The sequence below is a fragment of the Tursiops truncatus genome, chromosome 4 (assembly GCF_011762595.2).
Source record: "Tursiops truncatus isolate mTurTru1 chromosome 4, mTurTru1.mat.Y, whole genome shotgun sequence".
NCBI lineage: Eukaryota > Metazoa > Chordata > Mammalia > Artiodactyla > Delphinidae > Tursiops > Tursiops truncatus.
The window spans coordinates 72,078,094-72,092,078 of record NC_047037.1 but is presented as its reverse complement, the minus strand read 5'-3'; the positions used below and the strand labels follow the sequence as shown (position 1 = coordinate 72,092,078).

General features: G+C 39.3%; 1 protein-coding gene across 6 annotated transcripts in view; it reads right to left on the bottom strand.

Annotated features, from left to right (window-relative positions):
* UBXN7 (UBX domain protein 7) overlaps positions 1-13,985 on the bottom strand; it is a 62,282-nt gene that overhangs the window by 41,220 nt on the left and 7,077 nt on the right. For all 6 annotated transcript variants that reach the window (XM_073804078.1, XM_033855670.2, XM_033855673.2 and 3 more), the window contains one exon: positions 550-697. In XM_073804078.1, the coding sequence (XP_073660179.1) occupies positions 550-671 (122 nt within the window). In that variant the 5' untranslated portion in view covers positions 672-697. The remainder of the gene's footprint in view (positions 1-549; positions 698-13,985) is intronic.

Genomic DNA, 13,985 nt, shown 5'->3' with positions numbered 1-13,985 from the left:
TTGCTTAACAGATATTCATTTCAAACTCTCACTGGTATCAAATGTAAAGGGCAGTAAACACCAAATGTATTTATCATCTGTTACTATGCTCTATATATTACAGTTCTATATGCTGAACGTGCCTCTAAAGATTAGCAACACGTAGCTATTTAGGGCATAAATTTTCTTCAAAAATTTTTTCATGACAACTCAAAACTTTCCTGGGACAATGTAGGAAAATCCAGAATTGAGAAATCTGAGCTTTATTGGGCTTTCCTTCCATATCTGCTACTTAATTGCTGTATAGCTTGGGGAAATGGCTATCCTTCTGCTTCCTCTGTAAAATGTGGATAATAATGCCACCCTATAGGGTTCTTCTGAGGATTAAATAACGGACTTGACAGTGCTGTAGAGAACTTAAAGCATATAAGTATAAAAATTTTCACCTGACACTTTCAGATACTTTCAACTTTTAATTTGTTCAAAACAGAGAATTAACCTAACATGTAAAAATGTAACTGCTCAATTTTGGCAGGGGGTAGCTCCCAATAATAAATAATAAATTCATACTCTGTGTGTGGTCTGACAGTGGAGACACTTGCTGAACTGGTACTTGGCTCTTCAGCGATTCCTCCACCATCCAAAAACATAGTGACTGCCATCTCCAGATTATTGTTGCAGGCTTCAAGCATATGTTTCCCTACACTTTCACTTGCACCTGAAATAGTATAAAAACAAGAAAAAAGTTTAAAAAAAGACACCTTCTTACATTCAGTTCACATTAGAATACAGAATTCCCAAGCAAACAGTACTTTTCCCTCTCTAGAATGAATGATTTTTAAAACAAAAACTGTTTACTTCTATGCTTGTTGGCTGACTACTGTGAAATATACAGAGCTAGAAAAGAAAGCAGCAGCATTAAAAATAGTAGTCTTCCTTCATAATAAAACAAAAACTAAATAAAGCATTATTTGCCATTTCTTTATATGGGCCGACTATATATTTGTTAATAAACTAAAAAAGAAAATGAAAGACTATGCTCTAGAAAGTTAGAAATATTTTGTTAGAAAGAATGCATTCAGTTACCAATTTCTACTTCTATAAGAAAGGAAACACTTTAATAACAACGGGAGAGAAGGGAGATGGGACTTTTTGTCAAAGATATAACTAAGTCAAAATTTGGTAAGAAATGTCAATCTTCATCATTTAAAACTGGCCCTATCATACACTCACTTGTACAGTAAAGCAAGCATAATCTGTTTGATGCAATGTAAACTGGTAAAGCCCTTTAACAAATCAATTTTATAACATGTATCAAGAAACATAATGCCTGTTACTTTTTTGACCCAATAATTTGGGCATGTGGTCTAAATAAATCTACATAAATCTATATAAAGTCTAAATAAATCTACATAAATCTAGTCTAAATAAACCTATATAAAACACATGCATAAACATATCTATACACATGTCCAGTATAGCTTCAGTTAAAATTGAAAAATTATAGATAACATAAATGTCTAATAGTAGTAGAGTCTAAATTGTAAATCTATTTGGTGGGACATTTTGTGGGCATTAAAAAGCATCTCAGGGGCTTCCCTGGTGGCACTGTGGTTGAGAGTCTGCCTGCCAATGCAGGGGACACAGGTTCGTGCCCCCGTCCGGGAAGATCCCACATGCTGCGGAGCGGCTGGGCCCGTGAGCCATGGCCGCTGAGCCTGCGCGTCCGGAGTCTGTGCTCTGCAACGGGAGAGGCCACAACACTGAGAGGCCCGCGTACCGCCAAAAAAAAAAAAAAAAAAAAAAAAAAAGCATCTCAGGTCACAAGAAACTATATTCAATATCCTGTAATAAACCACAATGAAAAAGAAAAAATAAATAAAAAGGGAAAAAAAAAACCATCTTGGGCTTTCCACTTGGGATGACCTTCCTTCTGCCTCAACTGTGTCCCTTAAGAGTCTCCTGCAGTGAAGGCTGTGGGTGTGGGTGTGGTTTTTTGTTTGTTTTTTTGGTCTGACAATGCCTTTGTTTTGCTATTGTTCCTGAAAGACAGTTTCACCACTGGATATTCGTTTCTAAGGCTGACAGCTATTTTCTCTCAGTACATTGAAGACAGCATTCCAGTGTCTTCTGTTGTTGCTTCTGAGAAGTAAGCTGCCAGACTAAAGAAAAACATTTTTATACCAATCTGTTGTTTCTCTCTAGTTGCTTTTAAGATCTTCTCTGCCTTTGGTCTTCTGCAGTTTTACTCTATTTCCTGGGGCTAATTTTATTTATCCTCCTTGGGATTCACTGGACTTCCACCATAAGGACTGTTTTCATTTATCAGTTCTGAAAAATTCTCAGACATTTCTATTTAAAAATTACCACACAAGCTTTAAATGATACATTAAACAAGATGGACTTAATTGATATTTATAGGACATTCCACCCAAAAACAACAGCATACACTGTCTTCTCAAGTGCTCATGGAACATTCTCCAGGATAGATCTTATCCTGGGTCACAATTCAAGCCTTGGTAAATTTAAGAAAATTGAAATCGTATCAAGTATCTTTTCCAACCATAATGCTATGAGACTAGATATCAATTACAGGAAAAAAATCTGTGAAAATTACAAACACATGGAGGCTAAACAGTACACTATTAAATAACCAAGAGATCAATGAGGAAATCAAAAAATACCTAGAAACAAATGACAATGAAAATACAATGACCCAAAACCTATGGGATGCAGCAAAAGCAGTTCTAAGAGGAAGTTTATAGCAATACAATCTTACCTCAAGACACAAGAAACATCTCAGATAAACAACCTAAACTTACACCTAAAGCAATTAGAGTAAAGAAGAACAAAAAACCCCCAAAGTTAGCAGAAGAAAAGAAATCATAAAGATCAGATCAGAAATAAAAGAAAAAGAAATGAAGGAAACAACAGCTAAGATTAATAAAACTAAAAGCTGGTTCTTTGCAAAGATAAACAAAATTGATAAACCACTAGCCAGACTCATCAAGAAAAAAAGGGAGAAGACTCAAATCACTAGAATTAGAAATGAAAAAGGAGAAGTGACAAGTGACATGGCAGAAATATAAAAGACCATGAGAGATTACTACAAGCAACTATATGCCAATGAAATGGACAAATTCTTAGAAAAGCACAACCTTCCGAGACTGGACCAGGAAGAAATAGAAAATATAAACAGACCAATCACAAGCACTGAAATTGAAACTGTGATTACAAATCTTCCAAAAAACAAAAGTCCAGGACCAGATGGATTCACAGGCAAATTCTATCAAACATTTAGAGAAGAGCTAACACCTGTCCTTCTCAAACTCTTCCAAAATATAGCACAGGGAGGAACACTCCCAAACTCATTCTATGAGGCCACCGTCACCCTGATACCAAAACCAGATGAAGAGGTCACAGAAAACTACAGATCAATATCACTGATGAACACACATGCAAAAATCCTCAACAAAATACTAGCAAACAGAATCCAACAGCACATTAAAAGGATCATACACCATGATTAAATGGGGTTTATCCCAGGAATACAAGGATCCTTCAATATATGCAAATCAATCAATGTGATAAACCATATTAACAAATTGAAGGAGAAAAACCATATACTCAACTCAATAGATACAGAAAAAGCTTTCAACAAAATTCAACACCCATTTATGATAAAAATCCTGCAGAAAGTAGGCATAGAGGGAACTTACCTCAACATAATAAAGGCCATATATGACAAACCCACAGCCAACATCGTTCTCAATGGTGAAAAACTGAAACCATTTCCACTAAGATCAGGAACAAGACAAGGCTGCCCACTCTAACCACTATTATTCAATACAGTTTTGGAAGTTTTAGCCATAGCAATCAGAGAAGAAAAAGAAATAAAAGGAATCCAAATCAGAAAAGAAGAAGTAAAACTGTCACTGTTTGCAGATGACATGATACTATACAGAGAATCCCAAAGCTGCTACCAGAAAACTACTAGAGCTAACCAGTGAATTTGGTAAAGTAGCAGGATATAAAGTTAATGCACAGAAATCTCTAGCATTCCTATACACTAATGATGAAAAATCTGAAAGAGAAATTAAGGAAACACTCCCATTTACCACTGGAACAAAAAGAATAAAATACCTAAGAATAAACCTAACTAAGGAGACAAAAGACCTGTATGCAGAAAACTATAAGACACTGAGGAAAGAAATTAAAGATGATACAAACAGATGGAGAGATATACCATGTTCTTAGATTGGAAGAATCAACACTGTGAAAATGACTATACTACGGAAAGCAATCTACAGATTCAATGTAATCCCTATCAAACTACCAATGGCATTTTTCAAAGAACTAGAACAAAAAAATTTCACAGTTTGTATGGAAACACAAAAGACTCCAAATAGCCAAAGCAATCTTGAGAAAGAAAAACGGAGCTAGAGGAATCAGGCTCCCTGCCTTCAAACTATACTACAAAGCTACCGTAATCAAGATAGTATGGTACTGGCACAGAAACAGAAATATAGATCAATGGAACAGGATAGAAAGCCCAGAGATAAACCCACATGCCTATGGTCACCTTATCTTTGATAAAGGAGGCAAGAATATACAATGGAGAAAAGACAACCTCTTCAGTAAGTGGTGCTGGGAAAACTGGACACCTACATGTAAAAGAATGAAATTAGAACACTCCCTAAAACCATACACAAAAATAAACTCGGGCTTCCCTGGTGGCGCAGTGGTTGAAAGTCCGCCTGCCAATGCAGGGGACACAGGTTCGTGTCCCAGTCCGGGAAGATCCCACATGCCGCGGAGCAGCTGGGCCTGTAAGCCGTGGCCGCTGGGCCTGCATGTCCGGATCCTGTGCTCCGCAACAGGAGAGGCCACAACAGTGAGAGGCCTGCATACCGCAAAAATAAATAAATAAATAATAAATAAATAAACAAACTCAAAATGGATTAAAGACCTAATGTAAGGCCAGACACTATAAACCTCTTAGAGGAAAACATAGGCAGAACACTCTACGACATACATCACATCAAGATCCTTTTTGACCCACCTCCTAGAAAAATGGAAATAAAAACAAAAATAAACAAATGGAACCTAATGAAACTTAAAAGCTTTTCCACACGAAAGGAAACCATAAACAAGACGAAAAGCCAACTCTCAGAATGGGAGAAAATATTTGCAAACGAAGCAACTGACAAAGGATTAATCTCCAAAATATACAGGCAGCTCATGCAGCTCAGTATCAAAAAAACGCAAACAACCCAATCCAAAAATGGGCAGAAGACCTAAAGAGGCATTTCTCCAAAGAAGATATACAGATTGCCAACAAACACATGAAAGGATGCTCAACATCACTAATCATCAGAAAGATGCAAATCAAAACTACAATAAGGTATCACCTCACACGTGTCAGAATGGCCATCATCAAAAAATCTACAAACAATAAATGCTGGAGAGGGTGCGGAGAAAAGGGAACCCTCTTGCACTGCTTGTGGGAATGTAAACTGACACAACCACTATGGAGAACAGTATGGAGGTTCCTTAAAAAACTAAAAATAGAACTATCATATGACCCAGCAATCCCACTACTGGGCATATACCCTGAGAAAACCATAATTCAAAGAGTCATGTACCACAATGTTCATTGCAGCTCTATTTACAATAGGCAGGACACGGAACCAACCTAAGTGTCCATCTACAGATGAATGGATAAAGAAGATGTGGCACATATATACAATGGAATATTACTGAGCCATAAAAAGAAACAAAATTGAGTTATATGTAGTGAGGTGGATGGACCTAGAATCTGTCATACAGAGTGAAGTAAGTCAGAAAGAGAAAAACAAATACTGTATGCTAACACATATATATAGAATCCAAAAAAAAAAAAAAAGGGGGTTCTGAAAAACCTAGGGGCAGGACAGGAATAAAGACACAGACATAGAGAATGGACTTGAGAACATGGGAGGGGGAAGGGTAAGCTGGGACAAAATGAGAGAGTGGTATGGACATATATACACTACCAAATGTAAAACAGATAGCTGGTGGGAAGCAGCCGCATAGCACAGGGAAATCAGCTCAGTGCTTTGGGACCACCTAGAGGGGTGGGATAGGGAGGGTGGGAGGGAGACCCAAAAGGGAGGAGATATGTGGATATATGTATACGTATAGCTGATTCACTTTGTTATACAGCGAAAGTAACACACCACTGTAAAGCAGTTATACTCCAATGAAGATGTTAAAAATAAATAAATAAATAAAAATTGCCTTACTCCTTCATTCACACTTATGTCCTTCTGGAACTCCAATTAGATGTATGTGAGAACTCTTCATTCTATGCTGTGCCAATTTGTTTCTTACCTGTTCATGAGCTTTTAATTTTAGTTAATTTTTTATAACTAGAAGTTCTGGGGTTTTTGTTTCCTAATCTGCCTGGTCAGAGACCCTTACTTCATACTCACATTTCTTTTCATTTCTTCTAATATATTAATCAAACTTACTGGAATTACTAAGACAAAATATAAACTTTCTGCAGTCTCTAGAGGTCACTGTCTCATTTCTGCTGGCTCTTGCTCACTATGCAATGTTTTTTTGTGCACTTTGTGATTTTTTTTTGACTATGATCTCAAGTGGCTTGGAATTTTAATCTGTAGATTTTTGAAGGCTGGGTTGAAGGTACATCCCTCCTAAGAGAAGGTAACTTGAGAGATTTTGTATGGTACCTGAAGGCATCACCAAACAGAGACTATTTAAAATACATTCTTGGGGCTTCCCTGGTGGTGCAGTGGTTAAGAATCTGCCTACCAATGCAGGGGACATGGGTTCGAGCCCTGAATGCGGGAAGATCCCACATGCCACGGAGCAACTAAGCCCGTGAACCACAACTACTGAGCCTGCACTCTAGAACCTGCTCGCCACAACTACTGAGCCCATGTGCCACAACTACTGAAGCCCTCGCGCCTAGGGCCCATGCTCCACAAGAGAAGCCACCGCAATGAGAAGCCTGTGCACCACAATGAAGAGTAGCCCCCGCTCGCTGCAACTAGAGAAAGCCTGTGAGCAGCAACGAAGACCCAATGCAGCCAAAAATAATAAATGTTAGTTCTTAAAAAAAATTTCTTTAAATAAAATAAAATACATTCTTTACTTGAAGTTTTATGAAACCACATGGGAAATGTGACCCTTTAAGGACCCTTGTTATAAATTCTCAGTGAAGATTTCTCCTGCCACACCCCAAATGCCAAGGTCCCCGCTTCATGTATGGGAAGGTTCTCCTTTCAGATTCCTCTCCTTAGGAAGGCTGCAAGCTTGTTTCCTGTGCCCTCTGATGCCATCAAAAGAGAAGTTCAAAGCCATCCAGTTCGGGCAGATTCAACCAGGGTGAAAGCTTACTTTAAACCATGCTAACATCTCATTTCCAATTTCATTTCATTTTTAGCTTCTGAATATTCTTTACTTTCTTGCCAGCCCAATCATACATTTTGAAAGATTTTTAAAAATATTTTATTCAGGATTTTCCTCACTTGGGAGGGTTATTCATGGTATCTCTCTAGTTTAGTCCTACTGCCAGAAATGAACTGCTGACTCGACTCTTAATATCTTTCATTTGTTTTCTCTTCTCTATTATTATCTCTAAGACTTTAAAATCAAGTCCTTAATTCTTCTTACCTGGATTACTACAATAGGCTCCTAACTGATCATCATTCTATCTTCCACTTTGCTGCTGAAGTTATGTTCCAAAATACAAGTGTGCTTATAACACACAAATACAAACACACACACACAGTTTAAGTTAATAGCTCTCTGACACCCACAGTATAAATTCCAAAGTTCTTATGATCTGGCGAGTCCTCTGTGATCAGACGTCAGCTTATCTCTCTGGCTTTTCCTCTCCTCTTCTCCATCCTATGCAATTCAGTACAGTCACACCAAATTACACGCTTGGAAAGTCCTTATTCCCCTTATCTCTCCCTTCGTCTAGTTCATGCATGCTCAAGAGTCACCATAAGTGTTACTTTTTTCAATTCCTGTGCTAAGCATTCTCTACACTACCTCCTCCCCACTCACTCCACTGTGATACTCTTCTATTACATACATGGACATACTACTAAGCAGTAAATACTTGTTTACTTTCTAGCTCCTCCAAAAGAGCAGGAGCTTCTTGAACACTGGGGTTGATTTTTGTCTTGGTACCCCAGCATCTAACGTCATGTTCGCTTGCATGTGATCAATATCTAATAAACTGATCTAAAACTATCTCATAGTACTTCAGCTAACCAGTTAGTACACTGGGGAAAGAAAGGCCAGACTTCAGCCAAAACAACCCTTCTATATCCTTTGAATTTTTTTCCTCTTGGCTGCGCCACACGTTTGTGGGATCTTAGTTCTCTGACCAGGGATTGAATCCGGGCCCTGGCAGTGAAAGCGCCGAGTCCTAACCACTGGACCACCAGGGAATTCCCCTATCCTTTGAATTTTAAACCGCATATATTTATGTTTTAAATTTCATTTACAAAGCAATATGGTTACACTGTGGAAATCACAAATAGCAAATGGGTATTTAGGATAAATGAACTTAAGATAAAATGTCCAGTGAAAGCATCATATACAAATTTTAAATGTGCTATATCTCAAACAACATAAAGTGAAAATCACACGCTCCAAAAAACTCTCAGATGATATTGAGCAGCTACAGCTTTGTCAGAAAGCTGACAAAGACATATCTAAATGCTAGTAAAAAACAAAAACAGAACAAAATTATTTCATGGAACATGACAGGAAAAAAGCATTAATATATAATGTTGTGATTTAATGTTAACTCAATAAGTAACATTATAAAAAAGCATCAATCATTTCACTTAAATCTCCAGAAATTTACATATTTATGTTACTCAAAAATCTTTTTTGGGAACTGGACAAATACAGAATTGCCTTTTATTTGGAGTGCGCCTTATATCTGGGTATATATGGTAATTTAAGTTACATAGGGCCAGGGATGTTTTTTCTTTAAAAGGGCTTCATATGGGCTTCCCTGGTGGCGCAGTGGTTGAGAGAGTCCGCCTACCGATGCAGGGGACACGGGTTCGTGCCCCGGTCCGGGAAGATCCCACATGCCGCGGAGCAGCTGGGCCTGTGAGCCATGGCCACTGAGCCTGCACGTCCAGAGCCTGTGCTCCGCAGCGGGAGAGGCCACAACAGTGAGAGGCCCGCGTACCGCAAAAAAAAAAAGGGCTTCATATATTACTCAAAATTGAGAAAATTTCCTCCACTATTCTCTCTTCAACTGCAAACAGCCCATCAGTCAACCAACAAATCCTACAGCTTCCATCTAATTAACAACACCCCTATCCATACTATTCTATGTCCACTGCTATACTCTTTGTTCATGCCTTCAACATCTCTTACATGAACTATCACATTTCTTTGCTCTTGGTCATGCTCCTTTTGATATACCTTCTATATTGCAAAAGAATGTAAATTTGATTATCTCCCTGTTTCAACAGTTCTGCACTGCTGACTGGAAAACTTTTCATCTCTCTTGAGCTGCACACAAGATTTGGCCCTTATAAACTGCTCCTATTTTATACCCTTCTGCTTTCATCTCACCTCTGTACCACTCCCTCCAGGTGCAGATGTTTTTGTAACCTAGGCAGATCACTTGGTGGTACTTTACAATGCCATGCCTCTGTACGATATGGAGAGTGACAGCAGTAAAATCAGTCCCATCATTCTTCTTCTCGTTTTTTTTTTTTTAATTTTATTTATTTATTTATTTTTGGCTGCGTTGGGGTTGGGTCCTCGTTGCTGCATGCAGGCTTTCTCTAGTTGCGGTGCGTGGGCTTCTCACTGCGGTGGCTTCTCTTTCCAGAGCACGGGCTCCGGGGGGTGTGGGCTTCAGCAGTTGTGGTGCACGGGCTCAGCTGCTCCGCGGCATGTGGAATCTTCCCGGACCAGGGCTTGAACCCGTGTCCCCTGCACTGGCAGGCGGATTCTTAACCACTGCACCACCAGGGAAGTCCCAGTCCCCTCATTTTTCTTGACAACACACCAAATACCCACCTGTTAAGTTGTGGACCTTCCCCCTCCCTCCTCACCCTAAAGTATATACAGGAACAGATACTACTTTTCCACAGGGCCTTATCTCTATCCTTGTCTCTGCTAGCTCTTCTATCTTACAGACTTTAAAAACTCACTGAACTGGCCAGTTCTCACTTTTCTCAAACCAGTTCTCTCTCCATAAGTCCTCAGTCAAGCTGAACCAAAAGTTCTCAAATTCTATACTATATATAAAATAAGCAATAAGGTCCTACTATATAGCATAAGGAACTATATTCAATATCTTATAATAAACTATCATGGAAAAGAATAAGAAAATATATATATATATACGTATGTATAACTGAATCACTTTGCTGTACACCAGAAACTAACACAACATTGTAAAAACTATACTTCAATAAAAATAAAATAATTAAAAAAATAAAAAGTTCTCAAGTTCTAGTATATACAGACTTACATTCTCACCATTAGGAAACACTTTAAAAAAGTGAAATCTCAGACTTCCTTGGGGTGCAGTGGTTAAGGATCCGCCTGCCAATGCAGAGAACATGGGTCCGAGCCCTGGTCTGGGAAGATCCCACATGCCGCGGAGCAACTAAGCCCAGGCGCCACAATCACTGAGCCTGCACTCTAGAGCCCGTGAGCCACAACTACTGAGCCCGTGTGCCACAACTACTGAAGCCCATGCGCCTAGAGCCTGTGCTCTGCAACAAGAGAAGCCACCACAATGAGAAGCCTGTGCACAACAACGAAGAGTAGCCCCTGCTTGCCGCAACTAGAGGAGGCCCTCACGCAGCAACAAAGACCCAACACACAAAAATAAAAACAAATTCAACTTTTTGAGGGAAAGGAGTTGTTCAAACATCCCAGTAGCCAACTGTATGTTAGGTAATTAAATACAGACTCTTGGGGCAAAACCAGCACAAATTTGATGAAAATTTTCCATATCATTACTCATAAAACCTGAAGTTTTCAGTGCTTTTCTAATATTTTTACATTGTGTCCAGTTATACTGGTTACATTACTATATTTCTTAAATGCTAGTCTAAAAGTTCAGTGTCTATTGTACTCCACCATTTTAATTTATCTACACAGCAGCTTCTGAAAATTAAAAGGTTCCTGTATGTAAACTACTCTGGCTACTTATTCCAGCAAGAGATACATGAACTATTATCTTTGCCCCATAATAAACCCTAAAACTAGCTTCTGAATGACACCTACTGATCTTTTTCTTTTCAGAGAATTAAATGGCTGAGTTTATACCATTTGGGCTCTTGTCTCTCTAGGTGCTCACCACACTGCACTAAAGCACCACAAAAGGGACAAACAACATGCTGGGACTTCCCTGGTGGCGTAGTGGTTAAGACTCCGCGCGCTCCCAATGCAGGGGGCCCACGTTCGATCCCTGGTCGGGGAACTAGATCCCATATGCATGCCACAACTAAGAATTCACAAGCCACAACTAAGGAGCCCGTGTGCTGCAACAAAGGAGCCAGCAAGCTGCAACTAAGGAGCCCACGTGCTGCAACTAAGGAGTTCGACTGCTGCAACTAAGACTTAGTACAACCAAATAAATAAATAAATATTAAAAAAAAAAAAGAACATGCTGATGCAGGATCGAAACTCCCTTCTGCTATAATAGCAACCAATCCCAGCTGCTTCACTCCTTTTGAAATTTGTTCATAAGGAAATTCAACTTAAAAATGACCACTGCTGGGAATTCCCTGACAGTCCAGTGGTTAGGACTTGGCCCTTGCACTGCAAGTCCCAGGTTCAATCCCTGGTGGGGGAACTAAAGTCCTGCAAGTGGCCCCCCCAAAAAAGAGCTGATGTAGAAACACAGGAAAATGTAAAAAAAGTATAGGTGAGTATTCCAGAGATCTACTGAACTATAGATTAAAACAGAATTTATTAAAAGGGATTATACCGAGAATGACTTTAAGACAAAAATAAAGCTATAATAAATGAAATAATAACTGTGATATTTTGGGGGGCAGAAGGTGTCAACACTCAAGGCTCAGAATTGCTCTTTTTAACATCTTTATTGGAGTATAATTGCTTTACAATGGTGTGTTAGTTTCTGCTGTATAACAAAGTGAGAACTGCCATTCTTATCTATAATCCTCACTTAACCATTTAGTGCTAGAATCTAAACTATAGGCAGCGTATCATATATCTGTTGACAATCTGACAGGATAACTTCCATCATTGGAGCTTGTCAGTATAGTGACCTAAGAGCTTTCCATAAAAGGGGTCTCTACTTATGAGATTTTTTAAAAAAGAAGCACATGCTAAATCCTGGCAAGACTGAAGAAGGCAGTATTAGAGAGGGGCCCAAGAAGCAAAATACACCATTCACTTTCTTAAATAAAGCCAAATTATCTGAGCTATCTGTGCTTGTATAATCAGGCATTCTTAGTTTATCACTTGTTTTATCACTTAGTGTATCTTTTTTCTCTTTTAAAACGTAGATCCTGCCCCCACTCCAATTGGAAGGGTCCGGGTAGGGCCCAGGAATATGCCATTTTTTAAAACATTTATTTATTTATTTGGATGTGCTGGGTCTTAGTTGCAGCAGGAGCGCTCCTTAGTTGTGGTTCGCGGGCTCCTTTGTTATGGCTCACCAGCTCCTTAGTTGCGGCACATGGGCTCCTTAGTTGTGGCATGCGAACTCTCAGTTGCAGCATGCATGTGGGATCTAGTTCCCTGACCAGGGATCGAACCCGGACCCCTTGCATTGGGAGCACAGAGTCTTAACCACTGCACCACCAGGGAGGTCCCAAGTGTATCGTTTTAGAAACAGAAGATAACTGAAGGATAATTAAAGGTTCCAGTGGTTCTTAATGTCAGGAAGTAGTAGAGGCATCTAGAAATGTGAGACACCATTTTTGATGTTTCATGATTAGGGGATAGGAGCACTACTGGCATTTAGTGGAGAGAAGCCAGGGGTGCCTTAGTAGCTTGGAAAATGTCTCCCCTCCCCTAAAGATTTCTCACACCTTCATTTCAGACTTCTGGCCTCCAGAACTGAGAGAATAACTGTGTTAAGCAATGCAGTTTGTGGTAATTTGTTACAGCAGCCACAGGAAACTCATACAAGTGCTAAATCTTCTGCAATGAACAGAACAGTCCTACAGAACAAGAAACTGTCCTAGCCAAAATGCCAATAACACTTCCACTTAGCTAAACAGAGGAACAGAAGGTTAACTGAGAGGGCAAAGGAAAAGTAAGGAGGGCTAAATGATATAGAGGACAGGAACAGTGATACACAAATTTAAACAAGTTACAAGTTTTACCTATTTACTTAGAGGTAATAACAATTTTTGATGAGTCAGCCGTAAAAAATTTGAACTTCTCTCTTATTATATTCAGAATGAAGAACAAATCTTTTTTAAAAGGGGGAGGGGGGCCTTTAAAAGAAACTTGCAGGTTTAAACTACCTGTAAACCTGTTCATGGGCTTATTTTGAGGTCTCAATATTATAGGTAGCAGCAGGATAGCTTAATCTAACCCAGGGTCTTAGTTTGTTCAGGCTGCTGTAACAAAAATACAATAGACTGGGTGGCTTAAACAATGAACATTTATCTCTCACAGTTCTGCAGGTTGGGAAATCAAAGATCAGGCTCCAGTAGATTTGGTGTGTGATGCAGGCCCACTTCCTGGTTGATAAGACAGTTGTCTTCTCCGTGTGTACTCACATGGTGGAAGGGCCCAGATAGCTCTCTGGGGTCTCCTTTTTAAGTACACTAATCCCATTCATAAGGACTCCACCCTCATGACCTAACCACCTCCCAAAGGCCCCACCTCCTAATAACATCACACTGGGGGCTCAGGATTTCAAAATATCAAATTTTGGGAAGGACACAAAAATTCAGTCCATAACACCCCATAATCCATATCTATGGCCAAAGTCCCACTTTACTGTTTCTCACCAC